The 19115-nt window shown below is 36.3% G+C and overlaps 1 protein-coding gene across 8 annotated transcripts in view; it reads left to right on the forward strand.

Moving 5' to 3' along the window:
• NBEA (neurobeachin) overlaps positions 1–19115 on the forward strand; it is a 754643-nt gene that overhangs the window by 723004 nt on the left and 12524 nt on the right. For 3 of the 8 annotated variants that reach the window (XM_054446222.2, XM_063650756.1, XM_063650761.1), the window contains 6 exons: positions 5331–5393; positions 5721–5810; positions 9116–9308; positions 11192–11263; positions 13748–13903; positions 14474–14644. In XM_054446222.2, the coding sequence (XP_054302197.1) occupies positions 5331–5393; positions 5721–5810; positions 9116–9308; positions 11192–11263; positions 13748–13903; positions 14474–14644 (745 nt within the window). The remainder of the gene's footprint in view (positions 1–5330; positions 5394–5720; positions 5811–9115; positions 9309–11191; positions 11264–13747; positions 13904–14473; positions 14645–19115) is intronic. The other 5 variants (XM_063650757.1, XM_063650759.1, XM_054446221.2 and 2 more) reach the window with 3 other exon arrangements.

The following is a 19115-nucleotide window of genomic DNA, read 5'->3' on the forward strand; positions in this document are numbered from 1 at the left end:
GGAAGAAGAAAGACTGAAGAGAACTTGTTAAGTAAGGAAAAAGGGGACTCCCATGAAGATGTCATAATTTTGTAATTTAGTAGGTGGGTCCTGCAGAATTGTATAAAGGAGAGCCTCACCAGACTAAGGAATGGGATAATCAGGAAGTAGGGAGGGGACAAAAGGGAAAGTGTCCCTAATGGAAACTTTTCCTTAATGGGAGCTCTATATACAGATAAGCAGGTAATAAACATAACTCAGTTATGTGTCATATATGTGTTTGTAATCTGAAAATCATTTATACTGTTCAGATTTACTTATTTTGTTCATTTGTGCATAACTCAGTTCACATTTATCTTTACTTCTCTGCCTATACCTACAAAATTCCGTGTTTTATAACTTCCTCAAGGTGTTCAACCTACCTATCTCTCGGTGGGTCTTAGCTGGAGAGAAAAATAAATGCTAAGCGCATGATGTCGGTTCAATAAATAGTCAGCAAAACAATTTTTATAATCAGTAAAAATCCATAAAACAATTAAAATTTAACACTCTTTAACTTAATTTTCATTTCTACTTTAACAATTCCAGGTAAAGAAATAATTATTATAATTATTTTGTGAGACAATTGAGTTTTGATATATACAAGATTTATTAATAAGTTATCAGTACCCTAAAAGACCACATAATGTAAATCATTACTTTATTTACAGCTTCAACCATTACGTTTTGGGTTCACAAATACTTACAGAAAATAAATACACAAAACCATTTTGGAGAAACATTTTGGCGGTAAAACTAAACTTACTCCTGCCCTATGACTCAGCAATCCCATATCTAGGTATAGACCCTCCAAAAACTGGCTGCTCACCTCCATCAAAAGACATGTACAAGAATCTTCTAAGCAACTTTATTCATAATAACCTGAAACTGTTAACAACCCAAATATCCATCACCAGGAGAATTGATAAATTGTGGTAGGTTAATACAGGGGAATACTATGCAGCAAAAAAAAAAAAATGAACAAACTACTGATACATACAACAAGGTTGAATCTTGCAGACATTATGTTGATCAAAAAAAGCAGAAACAGAGAATATGTAGTGTATAACTCAATTTATCAAAAATTCAAGAATAAAAAATAATCGATGATAAACATCAAAATAATTATTAGCTTGACAGGGTGATGGGGCTAGATAGGGGGAATAATTGGCTGGGGAGGCACACAAGGTTACCAGTATCTACGTATTCTCTCATGTAACCACCACCCAGACCAAGATATGGAACCTTCTAGTTCCATTCTAAAGTCCTCTGTCTTAATCTAGATGGTGGTTAGAAGAACTGAAAAAATGTATACACATACATATATACATTCATCAAGCTGTACACTTAAGATTAGTGTACCTTATACACTTTTATCTTAAACCTTAAAAAATGAGAAATTTGAATAAATAAATAAAAGTGAATGCACATAATAAGCTTAACTTCAAGATACCAAAATCAGTGATTTCTTAATAACATTAAGAAAGAATATTATTTAAGTACAAGCAAATCTATATTTTCATGTTATTCTACTAAAGTGTTGTCTACCAATGGATGCATGGTCTTTTCTATTTGTGAAACATCAGACGTTTTGTTAGCCACATTTGTTTTAAAAAATCTAGTGGTTTAAGCCTGTTACCTATGCTAGCTTTGTATGAAATATGTAAGACTCATGATACCACTGTTTATTTAAGTAAAAAGCTACTATGATTTATTATCAATACTCCAAAATCATAATGTGTCTTACAATCAATCATAGCATAGTTTAATTGATAGCATATTTTACTTATTAATAGTATATAAAATAATGGAGCTTCTAATAATGGATAACATAGATTTAATGAAGTTGGATTGACAGACATTTCCAAAGTTTTAGTCTTTTTCCACATACATTATACATGCTCATGAGCTCACGTGTTCAATGTTAACTCATTTTGGGTTTACTGGAAAGTACAACAGATATACAAAGCAATTGATATCTTGTAATACAAATTAAAGTTTTAATTATTATATTTTAAAAGGATTCACAAGCCCCAAAGCATATAAGAACCAGACAGGGAATAGATGAGTGACACAAGCCAGTGGCAGTGCCCAGGTCACATGAGTGGTGGGCGTTACAAAAGGGCAGTTGTGCAGGAATGCTGATACGGTATTGCCTGATCTTCTAAGTTTTTAAGAGAAGCCAAAAAATCCAATTTATTGTATGCCATTTACTGACCTGTAAATTTTGGCTCAAATAGAAACCATGTCTGTGAGCTGAATCTAGCCCATGGGATGCCAGTGTGTGACTCTGGGCTGAATGTAAGCTCTTTGAGGGCAGGAATCTTTATCTGTTTCATTTTACCAATATCATTAATATCTAGAATGGAATCTAGTATGTAGTAGGTACTCAACAAATACATGTTTTGTGAATAAATAAAGTTAACATTAAATCTCGCTGACCCTTGCAGACCAATGTATAGAGAAATAGATACATGTAGAATTTTTTTAATGACATTTCTGGATAATATAGAAAGAATTCATCTCACAGTTCCAGTAGTTTTTTTTTTTTAACTTGATATATTTGGAAATTTTTAAGGGAAAATTTCTATATGGTAGAAAACCTTTTCATGCTATTGACAAGCTAATTCTTACTTAATCTTCAAACCTGAGCTCTGTCCTTTTTCCAAAAGTCTCTTTCCTAAGAACCTATTCCCCTTCCCCTCTGTCACTCGTCTGGGCTCCCAGGGCAGCCTGGGCTTGTCTCCACTGTGGTCCTGCTCCCTACCATGTGCACTGACACACTCATCATCTTTATTTTGGGGGCTGCTAACTTCCTGAGGTCAGCCTGGTATCTGACTTTGTATCCCTTGGCATAGTAAGCATTCAACAAATGTCTGTTAATTGTTTTTGTGGTATTGAATTGTAAAAGTAAAAAATTCTGAAGTGCTTTTCTTTTTCTAGACCAGGTTTCAGTTTTATACAAATGTCCTGCTTCTATATTCACCAAATATTTTTAGAATCTCTGTTAAGACTAAGTCACCGTCCTGACCTGCAGAGATTCAGTCTGAACAAACAGACATACATAAATAATTGTGTGTTAAAATCTATAGTAAAGGAGAAAAATGTGCTGTGAGAATATGCAGGGCATTCATTATGATTTAGGGAGTCTGGGAGGTGAAGGATTTAGATCCCTGCCCAAGGTTAGTATTTGGGGAGGATTTTCTCCTACATAGGGAGTAGCTCTCAGAACAACTACTTCATTGTAACAATTCATGGGTTGCAGAATGAGTTCTGCTTGTCACCAGGCAACCCTCCCATTCACAAGACCTGCACACTTGACAAGAAAGTCATTGATGACCCCCTGAAAGTGGGAAAGGACAGAAAATCTTACATGGGGAGCAGGCGAAGAAAGATAGTAGGTGCTCATTTCCCCCTCAAACGTTTTAGTAATGACAAGAAGTAGAACTTAAAGGAGACAGCATGCTTTTAAAGATCAGAAAAATCTGTACGTTGTTAAATCAAAGGGTAAGGAATTACTGGAAGGCAGGATTACCAGATAGCTAAAAGGTAAATATTGGACTGAGATCCTTTGGGTCATGAATGCGTGTAAAGTAGATCACAAGGAAGAGGGAGTCAGTATAGTCTCAAAAGAAATAAACATTAAGTGTCGAGAACTGACTGTCTTAATGAAAGGATAAAGTTAGTCACAATCTCATCTTTATCCTGATGCCTGATTGGGGAGCTCTTTTAAATATATATGCATATGCATATGTATTCTGCCTTAGTCCAAAATGGTCAGAGTTGGGACTCACTGAAGAGAACTGCACAGAAGATTTCTAGAAATTTTATCCATTTCATAACATTTTCTAGTACAATTTTAATACTTTCCTTTAAGAAACAAAACTAGAGTCAAGCAAAGCATGTTTGTTGACTAATTCCTTCAATAAACATTTAAAGGCTCCCTACTAAGTGCAAGACACTGATCTAGAGATTAAAACATGTTTAATTTTACCCCTGGCTCCTCGCCCCCACTCGGGTCCTTTTTCTGGGGAAGTAAAAACAGGAGTAGCAGTATCTGTTGTTAGAGAGACGTTTAGCTGTTCATGATACATGAAGCTAGGTATTAAGCATTTGCTAACCAGGGCAGCGTTAACAATAAAATTACCACTTTTCTTTCCCAAATAATTCTCAAGAGTTAGTTATTAAAAATGTGAACCTAACCAGAAATGGTCTCTTTCCCCTTTTAGAATCATAAATCTTGCACTGGGGAGAAATAAGTAGGATGTAAATGCATCATATGTGAATAAAATTTAGTTAAATAGTCACACTTCACTTATGAGTGGACACCATGCAAATAAATGTATACATAAAAATTGGACAGCGCTTAAAGAAATTTAATAATTCATCCCATTGCCTCTGCAGATAGAAGAACCAAAGTCCCATTTACGCCATGGCTAAAATATGGCAGATAATGATGCATTCATGTTTAATATTGCTAATAAATTTGCAGGTTCGCGTTTTTATTGATAAACATTTTTTTGAAATACAGTGTAGGAGGACAGATTTTTAAATGTAAGTACTTTATAAATTAGAATTGTAGATAGCGATGAGATTAGTGGTGGTGCTATGTCAAGAGCCATCTACCAACTCACCTGTGCTTCTGCAAACACTTAGCTATGATTTTCATATTTCACTTTTATGTGCAACCAAATTGCACACAATTTAGGGAAAAAATTAGCATGGTAGCAGAGTAATGATCATTGTAAATATCATGCTTCTCCTTGTTGACATAAATTACATATAATATTTCAGAAAAATATTTTTGTTAGTCTAGCTTAATATATGGAAATATTTTGCCTATAGAATTTATATATAGAGGAAATACTTAAGTTTCTTTTAAGATTATCTATTTGACACACACAAGAAAGGTATATTGTACAGTACAGACAGTTTGAGGGCTAAAATTATTTTTATTCCTTGGAGGCTATAAAATCTCATTTCCAGCTACATAGGCTTTAATGAAATATTGTATAGCTTAGGATACAAAAGATTTATTTCTTTTTTGGGTGAGTTCTCTCTAAAATTTCAGGGAAAAATTTTGAGAAAATGAATTTATACCTTAAAAATAATATTCCAGAATTCATCTTAAAATAGCATAGAAAGCTAAAATATATTTTTGTAATGAAAGTTTTGTTATATTTAATAATTCTATAAAATCTTGGTGTTCTTTCTACTGATTGCCGTCTGAATTAATTGGAACCTATAACTTTCTGAATTTTATTTTGTATAATTGGTAGGCTTTATGTCTCATTCTTTTTTTCCCCATTAAGATTCCAGAAGCTTATTTCATTAGAGACCCCCATACGTTCCTTCTTACAAAGGACTTTATTAAGGTATATGTGCTGTATTTAGTGTGGAAAGTGTTCTTTGGTCTTTAGCTGCATGCATGTATTCACAGGTTAGATTTTCCACATTTAACCCCAGCTTCTGGAAATAAGAATAGTGACTGGGTTAACTGAAGCATGTTTGGAAGGAGAAGCAAAGCTTGTCTACAAAATACTAACACTTGGATGATTCTGCACCCTGAGAAAAGAGCACCCGTTGAATTTTCTGGACTTTTTTTCATGGCTGACTTGGGATACACTTGCATTGTCAAAGCGTGTGTTGGCCTCTCTCTTTGATGCATATTGATTATGACAATCACCCTCCTTCCCCTGCAGGCCATGGAGGCACAGATACAGAACTTTGGACAGACGCCATCTCAGTTGCTTATTGAGCCACATCCGCCTCGGAGCTCTGCCATGCACCTGGTAAGCCATATCAGCATGTTGAGATTTTTTTTTTCTTTCCTTTTTACCTGGGAATAGAGCAAATAAAATTGTGATTTTAACAGCATATTTTAAAAGGGTTCTCGATTTATTGGTTAACTCTTCAGCCTAAGTACAAACTAATACCCCAGGGAGAGACAGAGAAGGAAGTGTAAATCTACCTTTAAGTCCTACTTAAGCTATCCCACTTTTGGATTCACAAAAATAGCCATCTTCTCTATGTATGCCTCTACATAAACTCACTCATGCACACACAGGCATAGAGACACACACTGACACCAGAATGAGACTATATTTGTAAATTACACTGAAAAATATATTGCAGACACAATTTGATATTGCCAAATTTCATGGCAAGATACAGTAGGGGAAGTAGTTCATTTGAAGAAAAGGAAAGAAATATAAAGGTAATTTATGGTTATTGCAAAGAGGTTGAACAGAGTGGTTAAGAGTAAGGGCCCCAGAGCTGGACAGGGCAAACACCATCTCTGCACTAGCTAGTAAATGACTTGGGCAAGGTATTTAACCTCTCTGTTTTTGCATTTCAGCATCTGTAAAATAGAGGTAAAAATAGTACCTACTACTGAGAATTGAATGATTCAATACAGTATAGCACTTAGACCAGAACCTGTCATACAATAAGTTTTTAATAAATGTTAGGTGACATCATCAAAATTAGCTACTGGTTAAACCTTTTATTCCCACTTTGCAAGGGAGTCATATTCTTTTCATTTTAATCTGAATTTAAAAGTCCATTTCCATAAAAAAGTTTCTTTACAGTTTATTAGCAAATAGTAAACATTTTCTTCTTTAAGTAATTTGAAGAAGGTAAAATTTTTATGAACAATTTCTGTAGAATTTTTTTAAAACTGATTTTTCACTATTTTTTTACTGAAGTAAACAATTCTTGAAGGTAAAAATGTGTTCACAAGATGAACTTCAAGACAACAAGTACTCTAATTTTAGAGTAAAGAGCTCTGGAACATGGTCCACAATATATGTGTAAACAAATGTATACACTGTTATTTTGTGATGGAAGTATTAATCACACCTTTCATTTACTCTGTCATTTAACGAATTTTTATTGAGCCCCTTCTGTATGTCACATCTGATGCTAAGCCCTGGAGATACAGTGACAAATAAGTCCTCTAAACTTTCAAGAAATCAGTAGTCAAACTTTTGGGAAACACATAAATGCTTTTTATTTTATTTTATTTTATTTTTTTGAGACAGAATCTCACTGTGTCACCCAGGCTGGAGTGCAGTGGCCCAGTCTCGGCTCACTGCAACCTTCGCCTCTCTGGTTCAAGCAATTCTCCTGCCTTAGCCTCCCGAGTAGCTGGGATTACAGGTGTGCACCACCACCCCTGGCTAATTTTTGTATTTTTAGTAACGATGGGGTTTCACCATGTTGGTCAGGCTGGTCTCGAACTCCTGACCTCGTGATCTGCCCGCCTCAGCATCCCAAAGTGCTGGGATTACAGGTGTGAGTCACCATGCCCGACCTAAATGCATTTGTTTTTAATTTTTTTTTTAAGATAGAGTCTCACTCTGTTGCACAGGCTAGAATATAGCGGCATGATCATGGCTCACTGCAGCCTCAAACTCCTAGGCTCACACCGTCTTTCTTCCCCAGTCTTCCTAGTAGCTGGGACTACAGGTGTGTGCCACCATGCCTGGCTAAATTTTTAAAATTTTTTGTAGAGATTGGGTTTTGCTATGTTTCCCAGGCTGGTCTTGAACTCCTGGGTACCCTCAGTCTCCCAAAGTGCTGGGAATACAGGCATAAGCCACCATGCCTGGTGTGTGTTTAAACTCTTTTTTTTTTTTTAACCTTCCTACAACAGCTCAGCCAAACAGCTTCAGCCTCCTTGGTTAGTCACTAGTGAACTCTTTTGACTGCAGTTGGTCCTTCTGCGTAACTAAACAGAAAGGTTTGCACCAAGCTCAGGCTGTTGCCGTATAAACCCCTCAGCCACATTGTAGACATAGAGATGTGGCCTTGGAGCCTCACCATTTTTAATAAACTGTCCAGGAGAATATCTCTAACACTTTATTTTATGAAATGCTTTGGCAGAAGAGTTTTATTCCCGTGTTAGTTTTCTGTGTTTAATAATAATAATAAAAATATTTATCCTGGAGATATGCCCAGTCAGAATTCATTACTTTCCTGGAGGAAGTTGTTAGAGACTGAATTGGCATGAAACTGTTTATAAAGAAACTCTAAGCTTTCTAAGTTCATGTAGCAGAGAATTCATATATACTGCAAACCATTATGAAACATGTATGAAAGCTAAATAATGGTTATTTCCAGCCTCCCTACTTTATGTTTTTAATATGGTGGTATTTGTAGTGTTTTGTAAGACTTACAGTATCTACTTTCTGTCAAGTCATATGCTAGATGTTTACAAAACAGAGGCTGAAAACAGAAAGAAGAAAACACATGGACACGTGATAGGGAACAACACGCACTGGGGCCTATCGTGGGGGTGGGGGTGGTGGGAGGGGAGCATCAAGAAGAATAGCTAATGTATGCAGGGCTTACTACCAAGGTGAGGGGTTGATCTGTGCAGCAAACCACCATGGCACACGTTTACCTATGTAACAACTTGCATGTCCTGCACATGTATCCTGGAACTTAAAATAAAATAAAATAATTTAAAAAAAAAGAAGAAGAAAAAGCATTGGCCCTCCATAAGCTCCCAGCCTAGAAGGGAGAAACAAGGCTTCAACCATAAACAGTCAATGCCAGAGCAGAACCTGGGGAGCACTGCCAGGGAAGCACTCGGCTGCTTTATGGGGCCATTATATTTTAATTATTTAGACTGTAGTCATGACCCCAGATCAACCAGATAGAAATGAAAGTATTAGTCAATTCACTTTATATTTCGTGTAAAAAATGGGAGTCACTGATTTAACTAACTTTCCCACCAAACTGATTTTTAAGCTGCATTGAATAACTGTATTACATCATGTGGGTGTGTCTGTGAGCTAACTTTTCACGTTGCATTGTGGTGATATTTGAATTGAGGCTGGTCTTTAATGATTCTGTGTCCCTGTATTAGTGCCTTCACAGAATTCTTATTCTCTACTCTCTGTGCCATCCCCAAGTCAAAGCTGCTCGATCTGGGGCAGACATTCACCAGTATGAAAGTTTATGTGGCTTCTTTTCCTCCTTGTGTGTGCTCGTGCTAGCCTTGTCTGTTTAACCTCATTCTCCCTAGACCTTTCACTAACTATGTTATTCCTTTTGTCTTCCTCTGTTCTCTTCCCTTTCTATTCAACAGTGTTTCCTTCCACAGAGTCCACTCATGTTTAAAGATCAGATGCAACAGGATGTGATAATGGTGCTGAAGTTTCCTTCAAATTCTCCAGTAACCCATGTGGCAGCCAACACTCTGCCCCACTTGACCATCCCCGCAGTGGTGACAGTGACTTGCAGCCGACTGTTTGCAGTGAATAGATGGCACAACACAGTAGGTACGTGTGCCTGAGCAAATCACTTACTAAAGATTTCTTTAAAGCTACAATTAAAGTAAAAAAGTGTACGGGGGTTAGCTCATATCCCACATTATCTACAAAAAACAGCAGACTAAATAAATAATTGTCAAACCCAACTAAGTGACTTCTATCTGTCTCCTTCATTTCTGCTGTATGTTAGTGCCTCATAAGATGCTTGGATCATAGTTAAGTACTCAATAACCATTTGACAAACTGAAGCAGTTCTACCAATAATTCAGGTTCTCCTACTCTATTCTGCTATTGCCTAACTGCAAAAAAATACACCCCACTTTTTTCCTATATCAAACAGAAGAGAGTTTGAATATGGGTTTCTGGATGCTGGCTTCAAATCCTCTTTTCTCTATATCAGTAATTTATTTAGCAAATATTTGAATGACTATTATGTGTCAAGTAGTCCTAAGCACTGTATATACAGCAATAAACAAAACAAGCACCAGCTCTATTTTTGCAGAGCTTAGAATCTTTGCACAAAGATAAAATCTAAATTCTCCAGTGATTTCACACTTCACATGTGTTTCTCCAAACTCATTCCTGAAAGTACCAGCCAGTACATCTTGAAGCGACATAATGTTGTGGCAAACATTTAGACATATTGCAGGAGTTCAAGACCAGCCCGGCCAAGATGGCGAAACCCCGTCTCTACTAAAACTACAAAAATTAACCAGGCACAGTGGCAGGCACCTGTAATCCCAGCTACTCGGGAGGCTGAGGCAGGAGAAATGCTTGAACCCGCGCAGCAGAGGTTGCAGTGAGCTGAGATCGCGCCACTGCACTCCAGCCTGGACGACAAAGTGAGACTTTGTCTCAAAATAAACAAACAAACAAATAAAAGCACATATAGACATATTGATGCTTAACCAGGGCAGAAGTGGATATGACCAAATGATTTAGTTGGCCCAGTTCACCACTTGAGATCTCTCAGGAAGCCGAGGACTCCCCGTCTCCAGAGTTGAATAGCTGAGCCATGCCGAAGTAACCTGAATCTTTCTATTCTACTGACCTCTACATTGCTCTAAAAAATACAGTGATTTGTATCCTAGCTTTATCTCCTAAGAGTTTCTAAGTGCACCTATTTTAAGGTTATTGGTGATATTATCAACATAAGGTAATGCTACTTCCATTCCATCAGAGATAGGCAGCACATATCTTAAGGAAAATTTATGACTGTATTATTCTCAGGAGACAGCCTCTAGAAATGTTTTGCATTGAGAAAAACTATAAAGGACCAAATTTTTATTTAAAATTGTTCGAAAGTGTTGTATATATTATATAATCACATGTGAAAAACTATGGCTAATGAACTTCATCAAGCTCTAAACATTAATCCTCTGAAAGTAGCTTTTAGTGAGATTAAGATTTTAGGTGTGGCCCAATTTTATACCTTCAATTTACTTGTCATATGTTGAAAAAAAAGGCCCCATTGAATGGGAGCCCCAGCTTCCTCTGTCCTGCCCCAGGTGAGCCCAGGCTCATACCCATCCCTGCTTGGAAGCATAGCCCTTTCATTGATTTTAGGCTCACTGATTGCTCAGTGACCTTAGCTTTTTGATGGGTTCAATAAATGTTACAAACTTCTATTTATCCAGCTTTTTCTCAACATTAGAACAGAAACAAAACTCTTCCTAGCCTTCTACATCATAAGTGGAGACCTGAAGTCCCTGTTGTGATTATTTTGTAAGGCTGTCTACAGAGACACATATTATAACTGAATCAGAACAATTTATCAAATCATTTTTAAGCAAATATGCATTTTGCAAAATCATCATAAAACACTGCCCATTAGGAAATTCCTTTTTTCTGAGAATTTTATGTTAGTTTTTCTCTCTTTTTTTAATCTTTAGGCCTCAGAGGAGCTCCAGGATACTCCTTGGATCAAGCCCACCATCTTCCCATTGAAATGGATCCATTAATAGGTATGTTAATAAAAAAGAATAAATTTTCATGGATACTATCCACATATTCATGTATAGTTATTTTTCATAAGATAGTTGAACAACATTTTTTTCTACCACAAGATTAAAATGCTAATAATATCAAATTATCATCAAGGAGCTGTGTAAATCATAATATGCCATCTAAGAACTTTTTGGTATTAAAGCAATTGTTTCTTGATATTTTTGGAGGTCATTTAAGTTCTTTATAAATAAGGCAAATAATTCCAAACTGTATTTTCTTTCAGCCTAAAGTGTTCTCTAACAGCTCAGTATTATTTAAAATATAAGGATTCAAAAAGATTACTAAAGGCTGGGGGAGGAATAGCATTAGGAGAAATACTTACTGTAAATGACAAGTTGATGGGTGCAGCAAACCAACATGTCACATGTATACCTATGTAACAAACCTGCACATTATGCACATGTACCCCAGAACTTAAATTAAAAAAAAAAAAAAAAAGGGCCGGGCGCGGTGGCTCAACGCCTGTAATCCCAGCACTTTGGGAGTCCGAGACGGGCGGATCACGAGGTCAGGAGATTGAGACCATCCTGGGTAACACGGTGAAACCCCGTCTCTACTAAAAATACAAAAAATTAGCCAGGCGCGGTGGCGGGCACCCGTAGTCCCAGCTACTCCGGAGGCTGAGGGAGGAGAATGGCGTGAACCCGGGAGGCGGAGCTTGGACTGAGCCAAGATGGCGGCACTGCACTCCAGCCTGGGCGAGAGAGCGAGACTCCGTCTCAAAAAAAAAAAAAAATGGGAACTAATATTGAAGAACATCTTTTCTGGCAGTCTTTTTTTTTTTTTTTAAATAATGTTTGTTCTATCTATATCACTGGATGATTAGTAAAATAAATTAGAAAAAAATTGAAAATGCTACGAAAAATTATTAAGTTACATATTAAAATCAAGGTGTTTTATTCTTAGGTTTTTTTTTTTGTTTGTTTTGTTTTTTTTTTGAGATGGAGTCTCATTGTGTCACCCAGGCTGGAGTGCAGTGGTTCAATCTCAGCCCACTGCAACCTCCGCCTCCCAGGTTAAACCAATTCCCGCATCTCATCCTCCTGAGTAGCTGGGATTACAGGCGTGCACCACCACGCCTGACTAATTTTTGTATTTTTAGTAGAGACAGGGTTTCACCGTGTTGGCCAGGCTGGTCTCGAACTCCTGACCTTAAGTGATCCACCTGCCTGGCCCTCCCAAAGTGCTGGGATTACAGACGTTAGCCACCATGCCCAGCCTCTTATTCTTAGATTCAAATTCATCCTTCGTCTTTGAACCTGGAAATAAGATAAGATGCAGACATTTCAATTAGTTACTTATACCCATACACAAAATACCATTTACATGTCTTTGGGAGCTTATAAGCTTTAGGATTAAGAATATTATTAGTCTAGTCTAGCTATTTCTCTTTCCAGTAGACATTGACAATGAAATATACAGCTAGTGTGTAACCATGGAAAAATTAATAGGTCTATTCTAATTAGTAAAGGACCAATTGTATAGTTTTCAAGTGGCCTGGGACCTTTGGTCTTCTTTTCCTTACTGACTTTTTTGTATAATTTTTTAATTGCTTATGTTTCCTAGTAATTATTTTTATACTGTTAGTAGATATCTACAGATAGTAGTACTTATATTTAACTGGTGTTAGAGAGTGGTGGTGACCTTCTACATCTGCATTTCTGTTTAAGAATTCAGCCCAGGGATTTATCCTGAAAGGATGGCGAGCAGTAAGGGACAGGCTGGCATGCAGACAGGCACTGGGGAAATCAGATGGTGTCTCTGAGTTCCTGACTTTATTCAGATTCAATCCCAGGGCTCTGCACTGATGTTTGCCTGTCTCTTTCCTCCCCAGTCCCTCTCTCATCTTTTTTGTTTCTCTCCTCCCCTGCTAGCCCTTTCTGGAAAGGCCTTCTGTCTGTTGACAATCCAGGCATGTAAAGCTGCTGACCTGAAGCTCCCTGTGGGGCTGCCCACGTAACAACACCCATTGCTCAAATCTCTGCCCTCCTTTTTCACAGGAATTATAAATACCATCCAAAAATGACAGACTGGGGCAAATATTAATATATGTCTTCCTTAATAACATACTTCATACAATATTTAGTTCTCGTGTGATTCTTATAAACTAATGAACTTGTGTATAGTGAACATCTGAAGAATTAAATGCATTAAAATATTGTATTATATTTTAAATTAATTGTCTTGAATTCCACATATTGTTTTTATTGGTGGAGGGAGAACTAAAATTTCTGGCATAATTTTAAAATACATAATGTGGTTCATAAATAATTACTGCTACTAAGGAAATTTATATTCCTCAAGGGAGAATCTTAATCTCGTACCATTAAAAAAACTATTTCTGGATAAATGAAGCATGAAAGTATTGTTTTCCTTCTATGAGTGCTTGACGAAACTCAAATGGAATCTTTCTTCAAATGCTTTCTTCCATTTACTTTTAGCCAATAATTCAGGTGTAAACAAACGGCAGATCACAGACCTCGTTGACCAGAGTATACAAATCAATGCACATTGTTTTGTGGTAACAGCAGATAATCGCTATATTCTTATCTGTGGATTCTGGGATAAGAGCTTCAGAGTTTATTCTACAGAAACAGGTAATCCTAACTATGAAACACCATATTCTCTTCGAAATGACTATTGTTAAAACCAAAGCTGAGTATGAAATCATACTTTTAATGTAGGCATTTTTATCATTTGCCAACTTGAGTAGTCAAGATTCAAATTAAATGTTCACATTGTAAGCAAAGTAACTAACTGTAATTTCATGTATTCCTAACGTTAGCATGATCCCTGAGTTCATAAGACAAATGGGGCTATTTGTTCCTTTCCCACAAATTCATATGCAGTAAAAGATCCTAAAACTCCCCTTAGTCTGGCCCAAACCCTGAAGAGAAAAATCGTGATTGTGTTATTTTATAAAGTCTTTTCCTTAAAAATCTCAAGTGACATTCTTGTATCAGTTTTCAAAAGCAATGCAAGAAAGCAACCTGTAGCCAGATTTGAATAACATTGTAACTTTATCAGCCTATAGATGAACTTTTCACATAACTGGTAAAATAAAATAAAAAACATGGTAAAATTTTTTAAAAATCTGATAAAGTTGCACTTATTACCATTTGAAGAAAAAGATTAAATGAAGCAAACCTGTCATTTCTGTGTTGCAGGGAAATTGACTCAGATTGTATTTGGCCATTGGGATGTGGTCACGTGCTTGGCCAGGTCCGAGTCATACATTGGTGGGGACTGCTACATCGTGTCCGGATCTCGAGATGCCACCCTGCTGCTCTGGTACTGGAGTGGGCGGCACCATATCATAGGAGACAACCCTAACAGCAGTGAGTGTTTGTATCAAATTTGTCCTATCAAACTATAGTTTATTTAAATATATTTTGCCTTTTTGATTTTCCTAATAGTTTTTTCCTAAGGTGTAAGGATTTTAAAATATGAAAGCTTAAGTGGCCAAAATCTGTACTGGAACGTAGCTATGTTCAAAGTGTTAAAATGAGCAGTACTATCACCTACAACATGGAGAGACTTCCAGATCCCCTCACCAATCCCCTACCCAGATCCTCTGCTCAGCAGCCCAGTCGCCAAATGTCCCCATCCTTCAGAAATTTTCTTCAGCTTCACCTTGTCCATTAAACCTCATATTATTTCTTTCAGCTGAAAATAATCTCTCCCTGCTCTGAATTTTCAGAAGATTTTGCCTGTGTCTCAGTCAGGGCACTAACTGCTATCTACCATATACTGTAGTAAATTTATCCATTTATTCGTTTAGCAAACAGTGAATACCCCCTTCACATGAGGCGTTGTAGGGGATGCAAAAACTGAATAAGACAGTCTCCCTGCTTGGGAGGATTCCTCAAGTGATTGTTATTCCACAGTGCACCCTAAGATATCCCATAGGAAGAAAGCATCAGGGGAGGCTGGACTGCTTCGTGAAATAATTTTGGAGTACAGTGTTTATACTCAAACTTTCTACATAAGCTCTGAAAGTCTTACACAAATAAATTTGTTGATGCTTGTTTAATCCACAGCCTCTCAAACTTCTTTTTCCAAGGAAACTTTTATTTATGTAAGAGAAGTTAGTTATTAGTTCTCGGACTGCTGCCCCAAGAAAACACTAAAGTAGATAATGAGTGTCTGTCTTTCTGTCTTAAGTTCCTGTCATAGTGATATACATAATAGGTTTCCAATAAATTAAATGACTGAAGAGCTGGATAAGAGATTGCCTAGAAATAATTACTGCTTTTAATTACTAAGCTTTCAATCGTTCATTCAAATGCATGACTTTCCTGTAAAATATAGAAAGGTTTCTGTGAAGTGATAATGGCAAGTACACAAACCAGGATTATTCAAATTGTCACAGCTTACACAGCACTCCAAAATAAACTGAAACATGAATTTGGGGAATACTTGTAACCCAACAGAGATAAAAATTTTTCAGGAAACCTGTGCATCTACAACTAAAATACTGTAAGAGTAGATAAGAAATCTACAAGATGCCATGTTACATTGTGTGGCTGGCTGCTGCCTCTCTGGTCATTTCCAACCTGTGAGACGGCTAGGGGTGGAAACTGAATTGCACATCCACCCTTCATGTCCCACTCCATCCCCCCAACTCTTATGCATTTTGACAGGAATACTGCAAAAATAGGAAACGGCTTTGGATGGATAAGAACAAAGGCCCCACCATAGTACAGGAGAGAATGGAGAAATATATTTGTATGAGAAGATAGTGGAAGATTGGATTAGATGTCCAAATGTTATGTGAAGTTCTATTCCTGTTGCCCATAGCTAGAGTTGAACAGTGGATGAAGAAACTAGGTGTGTTGTAAAATAGCATATGCCTCTTAGCATAGCTACTGAACAAGAGAGTGTCTATTATACATATGAGTCTCTGTTCTAAATTTGAACAAGATGTGATCTTGGTTTGAGGGAAAAGATATTCAATGTTGCTTGATTTCCAACCAGTTCAAATAGTTACCAATTCTATGTTATTAACAAACATTATACTCTAAATACCAGTAAGATAATCTCCCTATTTACTCTTTTTTAAAGCCATGTCCTTAAAAAATTCATTTTTAACAGAATTCTAGTATGCCTATGTATGCATATGTGTACATGTGTATAAGACATATGACCTACCAGTGCTGGCTTTATTATTCTCAAGAATGGTACATTATCAAGTATATTTTATCTAAATATATGTTCACATATTTCCAGATTGTCTTTATTTCCATAATAGTGTAGCATGTTTTTACAAAGTTTAATTAAGCAGCAGGTCTGTGTAGTATCTTTCATATACATTGATAAAAATTAGAACTTGTTAGAAAAAATTTAAAAGAAACAGAATAGAGCTTTAAATCTAATTAATTACCGTCTTCAAAATGAAGCCCAGAAATGATGCAAGTGTTATTTCCAAAAAGGGGATTTGTTTCTTAAAAGCTGCCATCTGGTAGCAGAGATAAGATGTTTCATATAATGTACTGCTAGGAGGTAAAGAATATTAAAGAAAAATATTAAATTATAGTAATTATCTATGTTCACTACTGTGTTTTCTAATGATATCTTAAGCCAAAAGATGGCTAACTATCAATTGTAGCTTTGGTGCATCAGTTAGCAAGAAAAGCTAAATACAATAATATTTAAATTATTTAAAGCTCCTTACAACACGAGCTGTGTAAATACAAAATGCTTTTATAATTCTTAAGAACAAAAATATGGATATTATATTTGTTAAAAAGCAGTATCATATTTTAGTTTTAAGTAAGGACAAGATTATCTTAAAGATATTATGACAAAATTATCAATATGTATTTTTCAGTATTACTTCCATCTATAGGAATTTATTTTTAGTCAAAAACTGTTGTCATCATTATGAACCTAAACCACCTCCATAGAATCCATCCTGTCAAGACTTTATTAGACATTTAATGTGAACATATGTAGTATGGTACATTAATAAAAGGGAAAAGTGCTCTTCTAGAATAAACAAGATAAGCACCTAAAGTATTAGTCAAGCAACAGTATGTGTTGAGTGCCTACTGTGTGCCTACTGTGTGCCTGGTACTATCTCAGCAGCTGGGAATGCTGCAAAGTCACAACCTCTGACTTTCTAGAGTTTACAAGAATCTACTTTTATACTAATCACAAACTGTTTCTCCCGCTTGGACATACTGAGGATGTCAAGTATTTGTTAAATGAATCATGAATTGTTATCAGGTAATATTTTGTACCACACTTTAAGCATTCATAAAATGCTTAACTTTACATGAAATTGATGATTATGAAAAAAACTGGTTTTAGCTTTTTTCCATAAGGATGATCACGATAGTAGAAAAATGACCTCAGGTTTAGTATTGATTGACTGACTGATTTATGACTCACTTATCTATTTAAAAAGCTAACCTAGTAGCATATATATGCCTGACTAGGGCAACCATCTGTGTTGGTCTCTTCACTCTTTTTTCAGGCAGTCACAGCACACACTGAATTGACTGCCATATCAGTGCCACGCCTGTGGTTTGACATAGATATAGTTGTTGCCATCAGAAAACTCACAATATGAAAGAGATTTTCTTCTGTTCCAGTTTAATCTACTCTAGCTTCCAATTCACAGGTCAGAGAAGCGAGCCGTATGTGTTTTCTATCTCATAATACACTGATACTCAAGACCAGAAAGCTAGTTATGTCTACATTTGTATTAAAGTGTAGGACACAATGCCCTTAGGTTTTGGAGGTTGTATGTATTAACCTATCCTTGACGTGGGAAGTCCTAGCATGTAACATAATATCCTAGTAGCTGTTATAATGCAGGGATTGGCCTTGGTGTGGACATGGAACTGCTTTGTGTGTCACTGAGGCCAAATCACACCTGTTCATCACAACATCATGAAATGATAGGATTTATCATTTAACCTTTACATGCATATCACTAAAATCTTCTCAAGATAAATTCAACTGACTTTAACATATTTGTTTCTCTTGCATTGTCATTATTATATTGTAATAGATAGCTCTATTAATTCCACAAAGAAAAAATGTCATGTTTGTGAAATCTTTTTAGGCAGGTATAGAAAGTATGTGTGGTTTTATTGTGTCAAATATATTGTGAAGAATGCAGACATCTCAGAAATATTAGTCTTTTTCTAATCATTTTGACCATTGTGATGAATTGGTCACAAAGATAATGAATATTTGTAAGCAGACTATTAGATATAGAGTCTCAAACCATAAAAGAGATAAGCAAAGTCTACCTAGTGTAGGTTAGAGTTGAATTATCATTGCTTTATTAATGTATTTTATAATATTATTCATTGTTATTCTTTCAAACTTGTGGCTTTGAACATAGAAATTATCTTGGAGACTTTAAATAGGTCCCTAACTAGATAACAGAATTGCAAAGATGTGAGGGACAGATGCTTTCATCCGAAACAGACTTTTACACAAATTCTGAAACTAATTTGGAAGTGATAAAAATTAATTTGCGCACTTTAATTGGAAGCAGCCTACTGCATGAAAGAGAGCAGAGCAGAGCAGGCAATTTGTGCTAAAAGCTGATTGAATTTTTTGCCAGGTAGGTATCTTGGACTTGACCGCTTATCCTCTTGAGCCTCTCTTTGCAATATGTTACAACCCATCTCTGACTGGTGTTCTTTAAAAGGATCAATGCTATTCCTGTGGAATCCCCGGAGTCCACAATTTCATTGATCTTGGGACTTGACATTTCTCATTACGTGCTGTAGCTTCCAACAAGATAGTCACAAGAGAGGCAAATTAACGTTGTTGTCTCTTCAACAGACA

The sequence above is a fragment of the Pongo pygmaeus genome, chromosome 14 (genome assembly GCF_028885625.2).
Source record: "Pongo pygmaeus isolate AG05252 chromosome 14, NHGRI_mPonPyg2-v2.0_pri, whole genome shotgun sequence".
In the NCBI taxonomy this organism is placed as follows: domain Eukaryota; kingdom Metazoa; phylum Chordata; class Mammalia; order Primates; family Hominidae; genus Pongo; species Pongo pygmaeus.